Source organism: Zonotrichia albicollis, chromosome 27 (genome assembly GCF_047830755.1).
Source record: "Zonotrichia albicollis isolate bZonAlb1 chromosome 27, bZonAlb1.hap1, whole genome shotgun sequence".
NCBI classification, from domain to species: Eukaryota; Metazoa; Chordata; class Aves; order Passeriformes; family Passerellidae; genus Zonotrichia; species Zonotrichia albicollis.
Window position 1 is genome coordinate 2,244,837 of NC_133845.1, and position 22,758 is coordinate 2,267,594.

Genomic DNA, 22,758 nt, shown 5'->3' on the forward strand with positions numbered 1-22,758 from the left:
CCAGCAAGGCGTCGTGTGATAGGTGTCCCTAGTCCCTTGAGACCCTGCCCCTTCACCTGGTTGGTGACTCACCTGTCCCCTCCCCTTCCCCTGTCCTGAGCTTAAAATGTTAATGAGACCATGTGGCCTCCATTCTGTTATCAGCAGTGGCCCGGTGCAGACATCTCTGTACCCATGGAATAAACATCTGGCAACCTTCTAGCAGAATCGACTCCCTTTCTCTCCACCATCGCCAGAAGCTCTCTCTCCTGAGGAAACGGAGTCCTGACAGCCTGGATTTGCCCCGCTGCACTCTCTAGCAGCCAAGGTATCTCTGGGGTAAAACACCGCAGTGCTGCCTTTGGCCCAGCAGCGAGGGTCAGAACTGGCCCAGGCACCATCTAACTGGTTATATTGGGATTCATATTCCAATATATTGGCGTCCCTGGGTGGGCAAAGTGACCCCGTAGCCCGAAAACGGACTCCGTTTACCTCAGGTCCCCAGATTTAGGAGGAACAAGCAAAAAGTCTCATCCTCAACCCCCAGCCTGCCTCTGCTGCAAGTGCCCTCCCCAAAAGGAACCCTTGCTTTAGGATCACAGCATCATTAGGGTTGGAAAACACTCCAGGATCATTGAGGGCAATCTGCCCAAACACTCCCTTATCACCAAACCACAGAGCCTCCCCCAGCCTGCTCCTGTTGCCCCCCAGCCCCAGCGGCACCAGTTTGGAACCAGCTCCTGCCCCTCAGAGCCAGGGGAAGGGGCCAGGGGTGTGCAGCTCTTGCCAGGGGTGTTCAGGGGTGTTTAGCACGCCCACCCGCCTCAGCAGGCAGGTAGGTGACCCCTCAAGGTCCCCTGCAAAGCTGAATTATCTCCTGTTTCTATCAGGATGCTAAACTAGCACAAAAACATGTCTGTCTTCCTGTCAATCTGTCACTCCGCGTTCGCTTCACTTTCGTCTGTCAAACATTAGCCCAGATCTCACTGTCAACAAGCAGATATTTATTTGTTGTTTCCTCTTTTGTTTGCTTCTTTTTCCAGGCCATTTCCACTTGAGATGCACCCAGGCAGAGCCACATGCACACACAAATAGCAGGGCACCATTTTCACTCCATTCCAGGCTTTTTTTACTGGAAAAACCGGGAGTAACTCACTCTGACAAGCGACTCCTTGCATTAAACCAAGCTGCCAGGCTCCTCTTGGCCACACACCTGAGCAAGGTGCGGGGATCTGGGCTGGGCAGGGATGATCTTTAAGGTCCTTCCAACCCAAACCAGTCTGGGATTCCATGGGAATGGCTGCAGGGCTGGGGGAGAGGCAGAGCCCCCTCTCAGAGCATCCTCACTGCTTGTGGCCATGCCTGGGGGGCAGGAGAGAGCCCAGACCTCACCTGAGGAGATCCAACCTCACCTGAGGAGATCCAGACCTCATCTGCACATCCCAAACCCTCACCTGAAGAGATCCAGACCTCACCTGAGGAGATCCAGACCTCACTTGAAGAGATCCAGACCTCACCTGCATGGCCCCAGCCTTCACCTGAAGAGATCTAGACCTCACCTGAAGAGATCCAGATCTCACTTACATGGCTCCAACCCTCACCTGAAGAGATCCACACTCACCTGCACATCCCCAACCCTCACCTGCACAGCTCCAACCCTCACCTGAAGAGATCCAGACCTCACCTGCACATCCCTAACCCTCACCTGAAGGATCCAGACCTCACCTGAGGAGATCCAGACCTCATCTGCACATCCCTAACCTTCCCCTGAAGAGATCCAGACCCCACCTGCATGGCTCCAACCCTCACCTGCAGCTTCAACCCTCACCTGAAGAGATCCAGACCTCACCTGAAGAGATCCAGACCTCACCTGCCCATCCCCAACCCTCACCTGGCTGCTGCCACACACCTGGATGGGACACCCAACCTGAGGGGAAGGGAAAAGCAGAGAGCAGGAGGAGCCCAGCTCTAAGGGGGGAAACAGGGAGGAGACAGAAGGATCTCTTCCCTCTCCCCTTCATTTCCGCCCAAGATTAAAAAAAATAAAGAATATTTTCCTGTCTGGATTCATTTTCCCGGCCCGTCTCAAGCCACCCCGTTGCCATGGCAATGGGCTGAAGGAACAGATGGGCCTGGCAGGCAAATCCCCCTTGGAGGGGAATGCTCAGGGCCACACCCTTGGGGACAGCAGGGTCACCACCACCTGGCATCCTCCTCCTCATCCTCCCCATGGGCACCACACCTTGGTGGCACCTCAGGGATGGCTCTGCAGGAGGAAAGGACAGGGATTGTCCCCTCCCAAAGGGCCTGAGATCCACCTGGCTGTGGGAAAATCCACATTTTCTCAGGCATCTGCAGCATCTCCCTGCCTGCCTCAGCCCTAAAGCAGGGCACAGGGGACACAGTGCCATCCCTGGAGTCAGGGGACACAGGGCTCAGCTGTCCCAGCCTTGTCCCAGAGGGATTCATCCGGCCAGACTGGCTGAGGAGAGGGTGTGGTGAGATAAAACCCAGCCATTAATCTCCTGGGGATTAAACATCCACGTGGGGCCCTGTGTGGGGCAGCTGAGCCCTCCTGGAGAGAGAAGAGAGAAGAGAAGAGAAGAGAAGAGAAGAGAAGAGAAAGAGAAGAGAAGAGAAGAGAAGAGAAAGAGAAGAGAAGAGAAGAGAAGAGAAGAGAAGAGAAGAGAAGAGAAGAGAAGAGAAGAGAAGAGAAGAGAAGAGAAGAGAAGAGAAGAGAAGAGAAGAGAAGAGAAGAGAAGAGAAGAGAAGAGAAGAGAAGAGAAGAGAAGAGAAGAGAAGAGAAGAGAAGAGGAGTTCTTTCACCTCTTCCTTTACCTCATCCTTCCTCTCATCCTTTACTTCCTCTTTCACCTCTTCCTTCCCTTTTTCCTTCATGTCATCCTTGACTTCATCCTTCCCCTCCTCTTTCCTCACCCCATTTACAGGCAGAACTGCAGCTCCCTGTGCTCAGCCCCAGAATTGGTTCCTCTTTTTTTGGAGAAAAACACCAAGTGTGAGGCTGCACTTCAAAGCCTCCAAATCTGTCTGGGCCTGCACAGGTGAGGGGCTCTCACCCTCACTGAAGGCATCAAGAAACTGCTGCAAGGAAAGGAAAAATTAAAAAAGAAAAAGAAACAACAAAAAGAAATGGCTGTTCTTTAGGAATTTTAGCACAGGCTGTCCCAGCTGCTCGAGCCTGTTTTCTCCTGAAAAACCCACAGCAACGCTGCTTGTCCAGAGCCAGTTTTGGAGCTGTTGCCATCATCCTTGGCTGCACACAATCCCCCATGGATCATGGTGGAAATCTGCAGCCCTGTCCCCATCTCAGGGTCACACAGAGGCCTTCCTTCCCATGGAGTCCTGGAGATTTTGGGATTGGGAAGCAGCATTCCTCAGGGCTCAGAGGGGCTGAGGAGGTGTGGGGCTGCTGGGGGTCCCAGGATGAGGGAAGAGAATTTGACTTCATGTTTCAGAAGGCTGATTATATTATATTATATTATATTATATTATATTATATTATATTATATTATATTATATTATATTATATTATATTATATTATATTATATTATATTATATTATATTATATTATATTATATTATATTATATAGTATCGTATCGTATTATATCGTATCATATCATATCATATTTTTATTATTTTTTATATTATATTTTAAATGCTATATTAAAACTATACTTAAGAAATAGAGAAAAGAATACTTTAGAAGGTTAGACAAGAGGAAGAATGATAATAAAAGAAGAAGAAGAATGATAATGAAAGCTCCTGACTCCTCAGAGTCCAACACAGCTGATGGTGACTGGTTATTAAATTAAACAACTCACTTGGAACTAATCAAACAATCCCTTACTATATTCCAAAGCAGCAGATAGTTATTGTTTATATATATTTTTTTTTTCCTGAGGCTTCTTATCTTTTCAGGAGAAAAATCCTGGCAAAGGGATTTTTCACCAGATATCAGGGTGACAAGAGGAGGAGCAGGGTGGGAGAGGATGGTGCTGAGGGGCTGGGTTTTCCTTGCCCATGGAGTCCTGAGAGGTTCTAGCTTAGGGAAGCAGCATTCCTTATGGTTCAGAAGCCAGAAAGGGGAAGCAGGGTGGGAGATGATGGTGCTGGGGGACTGAATCCTTTCTGCCTTGCCTTGCCTTGCCTTCCCTTCCCAAACCTTCCCTTCCCAAACCTTGCCTTGCCTTCCTTCCCTCTTGCCTTGCCTTGCCTTGCCTTGCCTTGCCTTGCCTTGCCTTGCCTTGCCTTCCCTTGCCTTCCCTTCCCTTCCCTTCCCTTCCCTTCCCTTCCCTTCCCTTCCCTTCCCTTCCCTTCCCTTCCCTTCCCTTCCCTTCCCTTCCCTTCCCTTCCCTTCCCTTCCCTTCCCTTCCCTTCCCTTCCCTTCCCTTCCCTTCCCTGCCCTCCCCACAGCCCTGGCTCCCTCCCAGGGGCGCTGGGTGCTGCCCTGGGGCCCCAGCCCGGCCCAACCTGCTCCAGCCCACACCGTGGGAAGCTCAGAGCCCGTTCTGCCTCCCAGGTGCGGCCCTGGCCCCGGGCTCCTGCTCCAGAGCTGCCTGCCAGCTGGGCAGGGACACAGGGAAGGGCAGCAAAGCCTGCCAGGGCCACGGCAGCACCAGCAGCACCGTTTGGGGCTTCTTCTCCTTCCTCCAGGAGGAATAAATATATATATTTTTTTCTGTCTGGAATGCTTGCAAAGTTCTGATAATCCCTCGTGTCCTTTATGACTTTATCCACTATAATTATCCCTTTTTGGGGCATCTTTATCACAAGGGGTTCCCTGATTTTCCTTTTTTTCTGCTGGTGTCTGGAGTGCTTGAAAAATTCTGCTAATCCTTCATGTCCTTTATGGCTTTATCCAAAGCTCACTATAATTACACCTTTTTGGGGCTTCTCCTTCACAGGGCGTTCCCTGATATAATTTTTTTTTTTCTGCTGGTGTCTGGAGTGCTTGAAAAGTTCTGCTAATCCCTCATGTCCTTTATGACTTTATCCAAAGTTCACTATAATTATCCATTTTTGGGGCTCCTTCTCCTTCACAGGGGGTTCCCCTTCACAGGGGTCCCTGATATATACACACATATTTTTCTGCTGGTGTCTGGGATGCTTGCAAAATTTTGATAATCCCTTGTATCCCTTATGACTTTATCCAAAGCTCACTATAATTACACCTTTTTGGGGCTTCTTCTCCTTCACAGGGCATTCCCTGATATATATATATATATATATATATATATAATTTTTTTTTTCTGCTGGTGTGTGGAATGCTTGCAAAGTTCTGATAATCACCCATGTCCTTTATGACTATCCAAAGTCCACTATAATTACACCTTTTTGGGGCTTCTTTATCACAAGGGGTTCCCTGATACATTTTTTTTTCCTAGAATGATTGAAAAATTCTGATAATCATGTCCTTTATGACTTTATCCAAAGCTCACTATAATTACCCCTTTTTGGGGCTTCTTCTCCTTCACAGGGGGTTCCCCTTCACAGGAGGTTCCCTGATATATATATACACATATTTTTCTGCTGGTGTCTGGAATGCTTGCAAAGTTCTGCTAATCTCTCATGTCCTTTATGGCTCTATCCAAAGTTCACTATAATCTGTGTGTCCAAAGCTGCAGTGTCAGTGGAAGACCCTCATATTAAATCCATGCAGAAATGAGTTGGTTTTCTGGTACCCCCGGCCTGTATTAGTGCTTTTTCTCTCCAGGGTTTTTCTCTGCCCCACACCCTGCCCCAGAGCCCTCCTCTTCCCTCCCTTCCCGGATCACAGCTGCCTCCCCTCCCTGTATTGCAAACATTATTCAGCTCTGAGATAAGAAGCTCTCCAGCAGCACTTTATTAATCCCACAGGAGGCAGGAAGAAGCAGAGTGAAAGGGTTTTAGCGTGGCCAGGACAGACTAATGTTCCACAGAACACCTTTGCAGATGAGAGCCACGTCTTTTTCCCAGAAAGCCTCCTGGGAAGCTTGGGTAATAATTAACAATTATCGAACTTTAAACCCTCCATCTCTCTCTCTCTCTCTGTGTGTCCTGGCCAGGATTTTGTAATAACTCCCCCAGTCTGGAACACTCCCAGCCCGGGGTGCTGGGGTGCATTGGGGCTGCAGGGTGAGGAGGAGGAGGAGGAGGATGCAGACAGACTCCGTGGGCAGGCTGCTGACTCTGCTGCTTCTCCAGAGCTTGGAAGTGAACCTCCCTTCCTTCCTCTGATGAATCCTGCACCTCCTTTGGCCACAGAGTGGAGAATGGCTCTTTGTGGCTCTTCCCAGGGAAGTTTCTCCCAGCCCTGGAATGCCAGAGACTCTCTTGCATATGGCTGAAGTCGTCATCACCCAGGAGAGAGAGACTCAGAGCTTTTCCAGCACAGAGACACTTGTTCCAGCCCATCTGCTGTCTGAGGCAGCCACAGCCAGTGCCATCAGTGCCAGCCTCACACGGGGACACACTGGGAGCCTCAGTGGGCCTGGCTTCCATCCCTGCCTGGGGGAAGGACCACGGGGATTTGGAAGTGCTTGCTCATGCAAGAAATGGTGTTTCTGTTATCTGGGGCAGCTCAGGTGCCAGGAATGCTGCTCACAGCCGTGCAGAGAGGTTTTGGGAAGAGCAAAACTGCTGCAGGGGTCTGGAGAGTCCCACTGCTGTCATAGCAGGACACCATGAGTGTCACCTACAGCCACGGTAGAACACCATGAGTGTCACCTACTCTCATAGCAGGACACCATGAGTGTCCCACTGCTGTCCTAGCAGGACACCATGAGTGTCACCTACTGCCATGGTAGAACATCATGAGTGTCACCTACTGCCATGGCAGGACACCATGAGTGTCACGTATTCTCATGGCAGGACACCATGAGTGTCACCTACTGCTGCCATGGTAGAACACCATGAGTGTCACCTGCTGCCATGGAAGGACACCATGAGTGTCACCTGCTGTCATAGCAGGACACCATGAGTGTCACCTACTGCCATGCTGGGACACCATGAGTGTCACCTGCTGCCATGGCAGGACACCATGAGTGTCACCTACTCTCATAGTGGGTCACCATGAGTGTCACCTGCTGCCATGGCAGGACACCATGAGTGTCACCTACTGCCATAGTAGGACACCATGAGTGTCACCTACTGCCATGGTAGAACACCATGAGTGTCACCTACTCTCATAGCGGTACACCATGAGTGTCACCTGCTGCCATAGCAGGACACCATGAGTATCACCTATTCTCATGGTAGGACACCATGAGTGTCACCTGCTGCCATGGCAGGACACCATGAGTGTCACCTATTCTCATGGTAGGACACCATGGGTGTCACCTGCTGCCATGGCAGGACATCCTTCCTGCCTCAACCCCCTGATCAGGTTGTGAACCCCTGGCAGCCATTCCTGTCACAGCACAGTGCAGGCTGTGGGTGGGAATTGCTGAGATGTCCAGCCCACGCCTCTCACCCTCCTGTCCTGGAAACCAGAGGTGACCTGAACACAAAACCAGCAGAAATCAAGAGAGCTTTGGGTTCCAGCAGGCAGGGAAGCAATGGGCTGTGCTCACCCAACTCCATGATGTCAGCCCCACATCCCACACCCAGAGCAGCCACAAACTGAGCCCAGTGTTTGCTCTGACAGAATGTTTGTACTTGGATCCGTGCAAAAGCATTTCCTGCCTTCCAAATTCTCTGCCTGCATCTGGCAGCCGTGAAAAAAATGACCAAATAAAGGAGAATCGCCTTTCCCTGAGCTCTGCAAACGCCTCCTGCCTGGCTGAGGGAGGATCAGGTGTGCAGGGCACCCTGCGGACGCGGGGCAATGTGAGCAGAGCGCACAGGGACAGCTCCCAGCAGCTCCTGACAAGGAAAGGCACACAGAGGTGAGGGGAGCTGGCCAAGGATGTTCCAGGGAGCTGCTGGCACAGCCAGGAAACGCTGCCAGCCCTTCTGAGCTCTGCCATCCCCTCCAGGCCATCCTTTCCCTGTAAGCAGGAGCTGATTCATGCCTGGTAGGAGTTGCTGTGAGGCAGCAGATATTCCCCTTGCCAGTGAGGTGCTCTGAGTTGCTCCACGGGCACGGCAGCGTTGGAAATGTCAAGAACACAAAAGAATATATGTACTTAAGGAGAATGATTTGAGCCTTTTATTTCCAAAGTGGGTTTAGAGGCAGTGAAAGGTCTCGGATCGATAGCTGCAAAGCTGCAAATTGGAGTCCTCCCCTTTGCCACGGGGAGGGTGCAGCTGAGACAGCATCTGCACCACCAGCCTGCCCACAGCCCTGCCAGCCTGCCTCAGCTCTGACCTTCAAGTGGCAGAGGAAAACTCCCCCTTGCCTTGCAGCCCTGGGCTTTTGTTCCTTGCATGCTGATTTACTTAACTTGGGTACATTCTGTCTAGGGAAGAGCCTGAGTCCTGATAAACTCACTCCAAGTGCACACACTGAGGAGAAGCCTGTTCATCCTGCAGCTGCAGACAAACCCCAGGGGGGGTTTGCAGCACAGATTTTGAGGTAAATCCAGGAGAAAGCTCAAGTACCAGGCAGGCTGTGGCATTTTGGAAGGTGAAATGCAGCCACCTGCTCAAGTGCCCCATTACAAAAAGCCTTTTCTTCCCCTCCCTGTCCCACAGCTGTGCTCAGCCCCAGGGACCCCTGGAAAGGTTTTCCCCACCCAGATTTGGGATCAATACACCTGTCAGGCCCTGGCCACAGCACCCCTGCTAATTGGAATTACAGCAGGCAGACTGCAACCCTCACTCCATCTCTCTGTCGCTTGTCATAATGTAATCAAAATCTCTCTCTCTCTCTCTCTTTATCACCCAGTCTGACAGGAGCAGAGGCAGCCACAGGACTGCAGATTCCTCCAGACCTCACTGGGGCTGGGCAGCTTGGCCACAGGGCTGGGAAAAGAGTCCCTCAGTGCAAAACTGCAGCTTTGGGGTGAGCAGGATAATGGGAAAGGTGGCCTGAAACCCCTAGGGAGGAAGGGGTGAGGATATGGGTAAAGAGCCCCTCACTGCCAAAACTCCAGGTTTTGGGTGAGCAGGATAATGGGAGAGGTAGCTTGAACCCCGCCAAGGGAGAAAGGGATGGGGATGTGGGAAAAGAGCCCTAGAGTGCCAAAATTTCAGCTTTGGGGTGAGCAGGATAATGGGAAAGGTGGCCTGAACCCCCAAGGCAGGAAGGGATGGCGATGTGGGCAGGGGGTGCAGCCCCAGGTGTGACCAGAGGCAGCCCCAGGTTGGCTGGGGAGGTGGGCAGAGCCCAGGAAGGAGCCTCCCTCCTCTTCCTCACTGCCTCCTGCCTCACCCCAGCCACAGGTTGCCAGTGGCTGCAGAGGCAGCAGTGAGCAGGGATCAGTGGGTAAGGCAGCCTGGCATGGACACAGGGCACAGAGCAGGACCCAGAGCTCTGTGCCCACACAGGAGCCCCCGCACCTCTCCCCACCCCTGCCCTGAGGGCTTGGCCAATTTACAGAGCCAGGGTGATCCATCCTGGGCAAACCGTGCAGCACCCGTGATTTGTTGGCCATTATCACCCAGCAGCAATGCAGGGCTGAATTACCCATTGCAGGGAGGGATCAGCAGCCTGGACGTTCCCAGTTCCCCTGAGAGTGGCCATAAACAAAACTTAAATAATTAGAGTGCTTGGGTGGAGATGCAGCCTCTAAGTATTCTCAGGCTGGCGCAAATATAGGAAATAAATTCTTGGAAGGTGCCAGGCTGGATGGGGCAGAGGGAGGCTCATTTTCCAGATCACTTGAGAGCAGCCGTTATAAATCTCAGTGAAAGATGCACCTCCCCAGGCTGGCGATATTTTTAAACTCCAAGAGAGAGAGAAAGAGGGGAGGGGGGAGAGAAAAAACCCATTTTAGTATTTACACCACAGGCGAAATGGGTATTTAAAAATCAGGGTACATTTTCCAAAGTCTGTTCCTGCCACGCCAACAAATAAAGAATTTTCTTTCTATAGTGTGCTAGCTGGCAATATTAGCCCCAGAGAATTCACTGCTACCACCACCATTCTGTTGTGAGCTGAGAAATCAAACTCCCAGAAGGACTGGGGGAGTCGGGGGATAAAGGTTCCATCACTGGCAAATTGCTGCTCCAGCTCCAAAGTCAATCAGCAGCAAATGCAAATCCTGAGGGGCGGCTCCTGCCCTGTCCCTGCTCACTGGGTGTCTGGGATGATGTCCCAGGGATGTCCCAGCCCTGGAGATGGGAATCCATGGATCAGCATGGGCAGGATCGCCAGGCCAGTGTTCCTGGAGTGGAACACAGAGCTGGAGTGGGCACACCTCTGGTTTTTGGGTGGATATTCAGGAAACCTTGTAAAGAGCTGCCTGATCATGAGCAGGATGTGAGAGCTCCAGCCTGGATCTCCTGGAGAACCCCAGATAAGAACTGCCAGGGCTCTGCCTTTCCCTGCAACCACTGCAGCCTTCCCTGTCCTCAGTCCTGCTCCTCATTCCATCCTCAGGCACAGAGAACATTGCTGCTTCTACAAACTCTGCTCTGCCCAAGCCTTCCTCCTCCCTCCCACCCAGCTCCTACTAAAGGGGTTCCCAGCACACCCATCCCAGCATCCAACAAATCCCCAAAGAAACCTCCTGGAAGGATCAGAACACTGTAATCACTCCTTTGAGAGGAGATCCCCACAATCCCTGCTCCTTTTTCCTTGGGTTCTCACTGAATCTTTCTCTGGCTTCTCATTGAATTTCTCCCTGGGTTCTCACTGGGTTCTCACTGGATCTTTCCCTGGGTTCTTGTTGATTCTTTCCCTGGCTTCTCACTGAACCTTTCCCTGGCTTCTCATTGATTCTTTCCCTGGGTTCTCACTGATCCTTTCCCTGGGGTCTCACTCAATCTCTCCCTGGGTTCCCACTCATTCTTTCCCTGTGTTCTCGCTGAATCTCTCCCTGTGTTCTCACTGGATCTTTCCCTGTGTTCTCACTGGATCTTTCCCTGGCTTCTCACTGAATCTGAACAGGTAAATTTGGCAAAGCTCAGCCCCATCACTGGGAAAAGCCTCTGCACCAAACTCACCCACAGAGAGCTCCTGACCCAGATTTTGGGGGGCTGAGCTGGAGGAAGGAGATCCACCACTGCCCTTTTCCCCTCAGCACCTCGCACATGAAAATAAACTCACCAAGTAGAACATCCAGCACTCCATGGAGCCTGGCAGAGCCCAGAGGGGTCCTGTATCCAATGGAAACTGGCAGCTGATACGAATTACAGCATGGCAGGGATGCTGCTATGCAACACATCCCCGATCCTCAGCAGCCACAAAGGGGCACAGCCCCAATTCTGCCCTGTGCCCAGAGATGTCCCTTCCTCCAGCACAACCCCCAGACACTCTCTGACCAGGGGAAGAGCCCAAAGAGGCCCAGCAATGAGCAGCTTGTGCAGTTGTGCACCACCAAATCTGCTGCTGCCTCCAGTTCCAGCCCTCAGAACAACATAAGTGAGGAGACAGGCAGGAAAAAGGAAATACAGCCCCTCCAGAATGGGGGAGATCATTTAATTGTGTGCCCTTAAACTGATCTGGATTATCCATCCTTAATATTTCCTCTAGTTTTGGCACTCCCATGTTAGGAAGGCCATCAGCACAAGACTCAGGGCTTGCCTCCAAGGGGTCTCTGCTGATGGTGTAGCCCAAGAAAAAGCAGGGTAAAGCCCCTTGGATGCCTCTTCCTAAGGAAAATGTAGCCAGAGCTTGATGCAGGTAATTCTGCAGTGCAAAGTGTCCTCCTGACTGCAGCTTTGTAGGGTTATTTCTAGGAGAGGCTTCAAGGCAAGGGGAGCCTCCATCAGGGCCATGGTTTTGGGTTTGGGTGAGTTATGACAGCACAGAGCTGATAACTCCGAGCTGGGAACTCAGAAGGGATAACTCAGAGCTGATAACTCAGAGCTGATAACGGGCACCAGGCTGCCCAAGGACAGGGCAGGGTTCATCCCTCCCTTGCTGCTCTCCCCTGCCCTCAGTGCCACAGGGCAGCAAAACCATCCGGTGCCAAGCTGCTCTGCACAGAAATCAGGAGCAGGGAGTGACAGAAACTCTGACCTCTCTCCTCCCCTACTTCTCCCATTAAACTCTGTGACTTCTGCCCATCAGGGATCATTTGTAAGCCTTGGCTCTGCCAGGGCACTCAGCACAGCAGCCTCTAATTGCAGCCCTCTGCTCCTGAGTCACAGCAGCCTCCTGTGCCCATCAGAGCCCACAGGCAGAGCTCTGCCCCCAGGCTGGGCCCTTGGGCTGTGGAAATGGACAGTGCAAAGTGCTCCCTTGAAAGGGAAATGAAAGAAGAATGGAATTAAGCAATGAAACCCGGTTTTGCACACGTGAGAACCTCAGAGCAGAGAGGAGACACTCCTAGGACAGTTCCTGGGTGAAATCCCTGCACGCACATGGCACAGCTACACCACAGCAGCCACACACAGCACAGGGCTGGTTCTGCTCCCAGGTGACCACACAGCCCTCCTTTCCAGCCCCCTGGGCGCCTCACAGACTGCCCTTTGTGCTGGAATGTTCTGGAAAGGCTCATGTCAGCCCTGGCTAGCAGGACCCTCCATCACTCCTGGCCGTGCTCGTGATGCCCCTCTCCAGCATAGAGGGAGGGAAGAGGGATGGATCTTCCACAGGAGAATCCAAACAGCCTCAAAACCGTCCTGATTGCAGGGGAGGGAGGTGGAGGCTGAGTCCTCCTGCCTAAGCAGGCTTGGGAGTACCTGCTGTCTCCCAGCCAGGTGGTCCATCTGGTGCCTGGTGCTGCTCCGAGGCAGGGATGTGATTTGCAGGTCCTGGACCACATCTGGAGCATCCCTGCATGCTTGGGAGCAGATGGAAGCACTTGGCAGTTTCCTGCAGCTAGAAAGGCAAATAAGCTGGGATGGGGGACAGAAAACCCCTTCATTGTGGTCCAACATCCAGGGAGGAGAATCTCCCTGCTCCTGCCTCTCCTGGGCTCTCCTCCCTGCACACCTGGGCTGAAGTGCTCTCCACCAGTCCCCCACTGGTCTGGCTCAGAGCAGGGAGGGCAGGCCTGCAGTAGAGAGGAGAGCTGGGTGGATAATGCTCAGAAATGCTTCCAGCTTGCATCACACCCAGTAACGTCAGGGCAGGATTATGAACCTCCTGCAGGGACGGCTTTGTGGTGGGGAATGGAGGAGAGATGGCTCATCAGGTCGGGTCAGTTCCTCCCACCATGCCCAGCACCCCATAAAGCTGCTGGCATGACAGGAGAGCTCTGTGCCCCCCTAAGGACAGGACAAACCCTTGGTGGCAGCAGGAGCTGGGCTCCACACGTGTCCCCAAGGAGCTGGGACACAGCACAGGGCACAGACAGCAACACGTGCTGTGAATTTCACTTCCCATTTCTCCCTGTGACTCAGAAGGGACGTTGAACCCAGTGTGGGGACAGAGGGGAAACTCCTTCCTTCCTCTTGGTCATTTGAGCAGATTTTCTTCTGCTCCGGAGCCAGGGAGTTCCCCTTGAAAACCCTGGGTTGTGCCTCAATGCAGCCTGGGCTAATCCTGGCAAAAAGTGCACCTGGGAGAACATCCATGGTTCAATACAGCCAGGAGGAACTGTGGCATGAGACCTCTCATTCCTTAAACAAACCTTCACCTGGAGCTGCTGATGTGTGTGAAACAAACCTTCCCCTGGAACCTCAGAGCTGGCAAATCTCCACGCTGAGCTCTGGTAATTAACACAAAGAGGTGTCTCCAGTGCAAACCGGGTCCCTGCTCCAGTGGCTCAGCACCAGCTCGCCCTTCAGCAGAGCTGCCCTGATTTAATCTGACGTGATTTGAAAAAGCAACATCTCCAGGGGCTGTGAGACCGGAGTACCTTCCTTTGTCCCTCCCTCATTTGTTTCTGCCTTTTTGCACTGATGAGCCTGGCTGGCCTCTGAAAGGGACCGAGCAGGAGCCATCAGCACCTCCAGCAAGGATGTTGCAATATTCAAACCCTTTCCTGGCAGCCCTGAGGACTGTGGCCATGCTCCTCAGCGCTGGCCAACCCACCCCTGCAGCCCTCACACAGCCCAGCTCCAGCTCTTCCCAAAATTCCTGCCTTGGAGCAAACCAGTCTGGGGGAAGGTGTCCCTGCCCAAGGCAGGGGGTTCAAGGAGATGATCTTTAAGGTTCCTTCCAACCCAAATCATCGTGGATTCTGGGATAAAACCCTTTTTCCTGCAGTGCTTGCCCCATCCCTGTCTGGTCATACACATCCCAGCTCCAGCTCTTCCCAAAATTCCCAGCTTGGAGCAAACCAGTCTGGTGGAAGATGTCCCTGCCCAAGGCAGGGCGTTGGAAGAGATGATCTTAAGGTTCCTTTCAACCCAAATCATTGTGGATTCTGTGATAAATCCCCTTTTTCCTGCAGTGCTTGCCCCATCCCTGTCTGCTCTCATATATCCCAATTCCAGCTCTTCCCAAAATTCCCAGCTTGGAGCAAACCAGTCTTGTGAAAGATGTCCCTGCCCAAGGCAGGGGGCAGGAAGACGACCTTTAAATGCCTTCCAACCCAAACCATTGTGGATTCTGTGATAAATCCCCTTTTCCCTGCAGTGCTTGCCCCATCCTGGCAGTGCTGTGTGACTCCCCAGGTGGGAAGAGGTGGGCAAGGGCCCCTTGCTGCTGTCGCCCCGGGCTGTCCCCAGCCTGGTGGCACTGGCAGAGGGCAGGAGGTGCCGGTGGCAGCCTGGGAAGCAGGTCATGGCCAACCTGCTCATCAGGTTCCTGCCGTGATTCAGCCGAGGTGTGAGCCCTGCTCAAAGGAGCCCCGTGGTGCCTCCCTTTAGCTCGGCTTTTGTGGCTGCTGCAGCTGCAGCCCAGAGCAGCAGGGGTGATGCAAGGAGAGATGTGCCAGGCTCTGCCAGCATCTCCTGCCCACCAGCTCGTCCTGAGCACTGGAATTGCTGCTGGATGAGCCCCTGGAATCTCCCTGAGGATGGGACAGGGCTGGGAGCTCCTGCCTGACCAACGCTGCTGGTTCAGGGGGCAAACAGCATCTCAAGGAAGGACCAGCACAAAGCAGAGAGTCTTCACCAGACCCCACGTAGCTCCTTTTGCATTGTGCCAAATTCATATATATATATAAATATAAACACATATAAAGCTGTATTTAAGGTTTGAATTCAAGGAGAGGAAACTCAGGATCCTCTACCAACAGAATCCACAAGGATTTGGACTGGAAGGCACCTTAAAGATCATCCTCCAACACCCCCTGCTCATGGGCTGAGCTGCATCTGCCCCAGCCTGGTGCCTCACCCACGCTGACACACTCAGCAGCTCCAGGCTAAAACCCGACTGGTCGGTTTAAGTGAATTTCAAAGAGAAAAAAAAAATCAGCCAAAGACACGTTTTTGCTGCCTGAAATAGCCTGATGCTGCTGTTTGTGAGTTTTGGGAGGCGGGGGAAGAAAAAAATGACAGCCAAGAGCTCAGCCCAAATGCTGAAGGACTGAAGGAGACTCTGGCAACTTTTTTTTTTTTTTTTTTTTTTTCATTTTGGAAGCTACTTTGGGATATTAAAAGTACAAGATGGAGCAGATCCTGCAGTGACACGCTCTGGCTCTTTCCAGCTGTGGCTCCCCGAAATGAACCCTCCCTCCAGCTGCAGCCCAGCCTGACCCCAGCCCTGCGGGTCACCACGGCTCAGCCAATGCTCCTTTGATGGAAAAACCCCGTGGCAAAGCAGCTCCAGCCACCTCGGAGGCTCTCCATCCCCCGTGGAGCATCTCAAAGCGCTTTGCAGAGCGTTCCCAGGCAGAGCAGGAGGCAGCCCAGCAATGGCAGAGAGGAATTTGTCTGCAGCACTTTGGGAGCAGGGGCAGGAGCAGGCACAGGTGATGCCTCCGCTCCGTGTGGCTCCATGGTGGGGACAAACAGACAGATTGTTAAGGTTTGTAAAACACAAATTGAACTGCAAGTGTTCCTAGGCTGCGCCTGGGATCTCTGCTCCCCTTCCCCCACGGCCCTCTGTAACCCCTGTTGATATCAATATCTCGAGTGGAGCGTGAGCTGATACCTGGTTCCAAATGGATGGGCAGGGAAGGCTGCAGGAGCCGTGAATTGAATCCATTCTGGGCGATTGAACCACTCACATTAAAGATAATTTGTAAAGCAGACTTTTATACCAGGCTCCTTACAGCTTTTACAGCGGCAGAACTTTAATTTCCTTATCAGAGCAAAGGGAAAAAAAGCTAACATTATCTGAAGGGGGAGGTGGGTGGGAACAGAATGAAATAGCATTGATCAGCTGGACATGAAAGGTTTCCCAGAGAGCAGGCACTGCTCTGATCCTTTTTGGGTGCTGGGTACAAAAAACACATTTTCCAACAAGTCCATAGCTACTAATTCACTTGTAGTAGAGGATCGTGAGTTTCCTCTCCTTGTTAAGCAAGCTTGTCTGAATTCAAAGCTTAAATTGAACTTTTTTACATATATATATATATAAAACGTGTGTATATATATATATATATATATATATATATATATATATATACACGTTTTATATATATATATAACGTATATATATGTTATATATATAACATATATATAACATATATATACGTTATATATATATATAACGTATATATATGTTATATATATAACATATATATTATATATATATGTTATATATATTTTATATATATAACATATATATACACAGCTTTGTATATGTTTATATGACATATATATGTGTATTTTGTATATATATGATTTTGGCAAAATAAATTGTGAACTCAAGGAACTATATGGGGTCTGGTAAAGACCCTCTGCTTTGTGCTGCTCCTTCCCTGCAGCTCTGGGTCCATCAGAGCACCCAAATGAACCAAATAAATGAATGAATGAATATTTAATACCCAGGATCAGCCCCTCCTGCAGCTGTGGTGCATCCACCACTGAACAGGTCGGGCCGAGAGTGTCGCCCACACAGGCTGCAGGGCACTGTGCTCAGGGCCAGGCTTTGGGGAGCTGATCCTGCTGGAACACTGCAGAGCTGGCTGTCCCCCGCCTTTGGCAAGGCACCACGAGATGCACCACTGCCTTGTCCTGGCAGAGCTGTCAGCGGGACAGGGCAAGACAAACTGCCACGCTGCTGCAGCGGCAAGAGAGGAGCTGCTGCTGGCAGCACAGCCCTGAGAGCAGCCAAAAACAGGAGGAGAAGTCTCTCTTGGCAGGACAAGGTGAGATGCCAGGCTGTGTCAGGGTCACTGCGTGTCTCCTTGGTGAAAGCAGCTCCCAGGGGAGCACAAAGTCCTTTGGTTCAGGCAGAGGATTGCTGCCCCTCCAGCGCCTTTGCCCGGGGCTCTGGGGGGAGGATGAGCTGAAGAACGGCATGGAAAGTTCCGAGACTCCTTGCGAGGAGCCAGAGCGCAGCCAGGCACCTGCCTGAAGCACAGAGGAGCGCGGGGAGCCCGAGGCTGTCCCTTCCGTCACCTCTGTTTGCGATGCACACAGATCCCTTCGTCCTGGGGACACCGAGGTGCACCCGGCCCTGCTTTCCCATCGCCCTGCGAACCTTTTCGCTCTCACAGCCTCCCGGGTTTCTGGACCGCCACCCCCTCCCTTCCATTCATTTTAACCAGACCCATCCAGCCGCTGGGATCTGTTGATCTCCCGTGTCCTGATGTTATCGCATCCCCGTCTTTGCCAGGGAACTCTGGGCCCTGATGGCCGAGACCTCGCTCATATCTCAGAGTCCCGACCCAGCCAGCCTGGCCGCTCCTCTGGGACGCTGCCCCAGCCCCAATATCGCAGGAGAGGACGCAATTCCACCCTGTCCTCATCGCAACTTCCCAGCTGCAGCTCCCAGCCCAGGCTGGATCCGCTGCCGTGCCCGCGCTCCAGCCCCAGCCGCCGAAAAGGCAAAACCCCGGCTCTGTTTGCATCTCTCAGCTCATTCACAAGCTGCGAACGCAGACTGCCGATCCCCTTTCCATGGCTCCGACTCGCGGAAAGCCCTCCAGGATGGCATTAACCCCTTCTGCACTGGAGCGGAATAATAAATGAGTCCCCGCAGGGCAGTGGCCAAAGTGGGTCACTCGCCCGCTCCCCAGCGCTGTGCCCAGCCCGGGGCAGCTCCCAGCCCAGGGAAGGACACACGGACAGCTCTGCTCTCCCCAGCGAGCGGGGAGAGGCGCATCTCTGCCCATCTCCGTTCCAGAGACGGATCAGAAGGCGAGGGATGGATCGGAACCAAAGGGATGAATAAGATGCCATCAGGCAGCCAAGCTCAGAGGCAGCGCAAGGAAGCGCTGAAAGCTGGGAGCGGTCCAGCCCCTCCGCTAAAGAGCCCGTGGGAAGTGTGTGCGGAGGGGAGCGGGGATTCTGGGCATGCTGGAGAGCCCAAACCCTCCCGTCTCTCCTCCCGAAACATCTGCCCAGCCTCGTGGCTGCCTTTCCGGGGAAGCCTGGCTGCTGCTGCGCCTCGCTAGACGCCGCTCCATCCAAAAAGCAAACAAACGGCCTCGGCTCTCAGGGCTCCGGAGCCCGCTGCCTGCAGCTGCTTCCAAAACAAACGAGCGTGTTGTTCCGAGCCGAGCCGGCGCCGAAACCGGCCCCGGCTCCTCTCCCACCCTCGCACAGATGCTCCCACACCTGCTCCGCACCCCACAACGCCGATCCCACCCTTCCCGCACCCCGTTTCCCGCACGGGCACTCCGCAAACCCCTCCGGGGCTGCCTCCAGCCCCGCAGCGCCCTCCGGGGAGCGGCTCACCTGGTAGGAGCGCGGCTGCCAGGATGCAAACTCCGATAGTCCACCACGATGCACGGCAACTTGTCTGCGGCCGTGAAGCCATGAGAGTTCCTTAAGAGCGATGGGCAGGGGTCGGTCTGGCAGCGCCGCGGGGCCCCCCACCCTCCCAGCCCGCGGTGATGCTCAGGTCTGCTTGAAAAAAATGAAATTTCAAAATAAAAATAAAAATACGATGGGAGGTGGGTGAGGACAAAGAGAGGGCGGGAGGGATCCGCACATCCGCGGGGCCCCTCGGGGCGGGCGCGGGGCGCTCCGGCCGCGGGGCAGTGCGGGCGCTTCCTTCCGCAGAGCCCGGGCGAGCGACGAGGAGAAGGGAGGGGGGTGGAAAATGCGATTCAAAAAAAAAAATATCGAGAGAAAAAAATATTGGGAGAAAAAAAATTGAGAAAAACAAAATTGAGAGAAAAAAAAAATAATCAAGCGAAAGAAACCCCAAAAGCAAGAGGGGAGGCAAAAGAAGCGCAGAGCGGCGAGGCAGAGCCCTCGGCGGGCTGCGGCGGTGCCGTGGCTCCGGCGGCGGGGCTCGGCAGCCCCCGCCCGCTGCCCGCCCTGCGCTGGGGCCCCGCTGTCGCTGCTCAGGCGCTGCCGCTGCGGGGCCGGGCGCGGCGCTCCATGGCCGGGCGGGGGGCGCGGGGCCGGGCCGGCCGCGGGTGCCCGGGTGCGGTGCCCGCTGCGGTGCCCGGTGCGGGGCTCGGCGGCCGCGCTCGCACTCACGCACACACTGGCGGGAGGAGCCCGCCCCGTGATGTCAGCGCTCGGAGGAAGGAGGGCGCAGCGTTAACCCTTCCCTGGGCCGCGGCTGCCGGCCGTGCGCGGCCAGGCGAGGGCGGGACGGGCGGCCGGGCTCGCCGCCCGCCCCTCCGGATGTTGGCAGCTGGCGGCAGCTGGGCTTTGTTCGCCGAGCAGCCCAGGGCGCCTCGCCGTGGGTTGGCGGAGGTGCTCCTGCCTCGCTTGCGGACTTGGGGCTGTTCCTGAATTCTTGAGCCGGTCCTGAATTCCTTTCGGACGCCCGGCACCCACCGACCGCCCCGACCGAACGCATTTTTCATCCTGCGCGATGTGAGTGAGATACGCGGGACATAAAGCGGCGCTCCGGAACGCCTGGGATGGGGACACCACAGCGCTTTCCTGGGGCCTGCTGGAATAAGGAGATTGTTGTAGCCACCCTCTGTGTGCGCCGATGAGCGAGGGGATTCAGCGCTGGCACAAGAACTGATGCGCGGGAGGAGGGGGCAGCGGTTTCGCTGCGCTTTGTGGCAGCCTTTATTATGCGGACACAGAGCCAGCCTTTGTGGATCTCTCGCCAAGGAGGTGTTCAGCCTGCTAAAGCCGGCTCCTGAGCTGCCCCGGCCTCTGCGAGGATGCTGAACCCCAAACAAAGATGTGAACAACAATGACAACAACCAACAACAAAGTCATGTTGATTTCAAGCTCCATTAGAACAACACGGGAACAAATCAATGCCTGGCAGGCAGAAAAGGATGGAATCAGTGGGGAAGGATACCACACATAGTGGGAAAGGGGAAGGAGGGGGGGGCAGCCAGCAGCTATAAAAAGATACCCCTAAGGACCCCTTCGGCAGTCTCCTCCTCCTTTTAATTCCTTTAGAAGTTAATTCCTGTTCGAGGGAAGGATGGGCAGCTCTGTAACAAAGCGGATTAGGCAGATACAAGGTTTGCTCCGAAATAACAAAAGTTATTACGTAGTAATGAGGTTTAGTTAATAGATTCGCAGACTGTAAGGCCGCTGGGATTCCTTTGGACATCCTGCCTGTGGAGCTGGGGCTGCTGAGCTGATGATCTCTGCCTCCTGCCTCCTCTCTAAAGCTGCAGACCTGAGCTCAGGAGGGCAAACCCCCATCCCTGTGGGCAGGCAGGCCGTGGGGAGATCCCAGCATCTTTGTTGTTGCTTGGTTTTCCTGCCCGTGGCGTGTTTATCTGTCTAATTTCAGTTTTAATCCATAAAATCTCATTATTTCCTTTCCCAACTCCATTAAAGAGATACCTCCGATGAGACATTGCTCCCCTGGGCAGGTCTCTCTGAGTTACCATGGAGTTCCCCACGTTAACAATGCTCCAGCTTGCATTATTCCCAGTGTCACATTCCCCTTTCTCCCATTTCTTGTCACTGCACCTGAGCTGACATCCCTGAGATGTGGGGATGGGATGGGGCAGCCACACCTCAACTCTCCTCCTTTGAGCTTCCTGCATTTCAGGTGGGGGGAAAATTCACATTTCCCTTCAAAAATCTGGGGAGATTTCACAGAGCCTTGGGGCCTTGGCTGCCCAAATCACAGCCCTCAACCATGTGAGACAAAAATGTAAATCCATTTAGCAGCAGCAGCAGCAGCAGCAGCAGTGGACCATTAGCCCTGGTGCATGAGGCCTGACTTACTGAGCCAGAATGTATTATTTTCATGATCCTGCACAAAGCAAAACCCATCACATTTGGCACAGTTCTGGCTGTTAACTTCTAAGATTTATTACACAGTGCCATGGGGGCCCCTGTTCTGCAGCATTTTGTGAGACCAAAATTTCCGTGAAGCCCAAGGGGGACTCGTGCATGAGCAGGAGAGGCAGGAGCAGAATGCTCTGGTTTGGCAGTTTTTTGTTATTTCTAGGGGAGGAAGATCATAATATGTAACATATTTAATTGCATCATGCTTTATATTGTTTTTAATTTGGGGAGGTCTCTGTGTGCATGGCCTCTGAGGGGCTGGGGGAGCTGCTTTGCTACATCAGCTGGTTTAAACCCATTTTTTACTTGTTTTACCCCTCACAACAGTGAGTTCCTAAAACTCATCTCAGCCAGAGATGAGGGAAAGGAGCCCTGCAGTGATAAGACAGGGGATTTCAAGGCTCCTGCTGCAGGAACACATGAACCACTGTGAAACTCAGAAATCCCTTCCATAAATCTCTAAATGTGTTCTACTGCAAACAAGGAGAGAAAAAACCAACCCACCTGGGCTGTGAGGAACCCCACCTTCTCCAAGGAAAACAATTTATAAAACTGTGATATTTACCCTCTCTTGGGTTTTAGGGGTGGCAAAAGTCTCATTTTAAGTGGCAAAACAGAGATCCAAACCTTTCCTGTGCACCCCTGTGAAATCAGGTTTAGGCACAGACCCTGGAAGTGGTGTAGAAACTTGGCCCACACTTACATAAGTTGTCACGCCAATATTGCTCTTGAAAATCACCATTAGAGCATGAAACAACATTTGGCTGGGAAAAAAAAAAAAAAAAAGAAAAAAAAAAAGAAAAAAGAAAACAACAGGCTTGCAGTGTTTTGTCCTCCCAGCATTTTGGCAGTTCTGCCAGCACCGGGGTTTTCTGCTGATGCTGCTGTGTGAGGTAACGTCTCCTCAGCAACCTGCTGGAATGGGACCTCCCCAAAGCCTTCCCACTGGAAAATGTAGGCTTGGGCAGCAGGCAGGGGTTGGGATGGGGCTGGGATGGGGCTGGAATGGGGCTGGGATGGGGCTGGCACTGGCACAACTCCCTTGGATCAGGGATCAGTGATGGTTCTGCACTGGCACAGCTCCTCTGGATGGGATCTTCCCTGGCGAACTGATGCACATCCTTCCCCAGGGTGGAACAGTTCCTGGAATTGTCTTGTCCAAATCTTTCTAAAGCAGCTCCTGAATGCTGTGGGATGAGCACAGAACTGGTGTTGGGCTGATGGATGGAGCCAGGAATTCCCCCAGTGCCTCCCCAGTGGCTCCCTGCCACTTGAAAGGCTCAGTGGGAGTGGACACCTTCTCTGAGATTTTTACAGCTCTGACTACCAGAAAGTCTTGGAAGGAGGGGAGGAGGAGGAGGGAAGGGATTGCTCTTTCAAGCATTCCCCAAACCCTTCCCACTGGAAAATGTGGGCTTGGGCAGCAGGCAGGGATTGGGATGGGACTGGGATGGGGCTGGGATGGGGCTGGCACTGGCACAACTCCCTTGGATGAGGGTTTGCTGAGGGTTCTGCACTGGCACAGCTCCTCTGGATGGGATCTTCCCTG

The 22,758-nt window shown here is 53.1% G+C and overlaps 1 protein-coding gene across 7 annotated transcripts in view; it reads right to left on the reverse strand.

Annotated features, from left to right (window-relative positions):
• Positions 1 to 19,514, reverse strand: part of NECTIN1 (nectin cell adhesion molecule 1) — a 99,764-nt gene extending 80,250 nt beyond the window's left edge. For 2 of the 7 annotated variants that reach the window (XR_012577060.1, XM_074527777.1), the window contains exon 1: positions 18,714 to 19,497. Coding sequence is in view for 6 of the 7 variants with exons in the window: in XM_074527777.1 (XP_074383878.1) it covers positions 18,714 to 18,795 (82 nt within the window). In the remaining variant the exon portion in view is untranslated. Of the gene's footprint in view, positions 1 to 18,713 lie in introns of all 7 variants that reach the window. The other 5 variants (XM_074527775.1, XM_074527776.1, XM_074527778.1 and 2 more) reach the window with 5 other exon arrangements.
• Between the last annotated feature and the right edge of the window lie 3,244 nt (positions 19,515 to 22,758).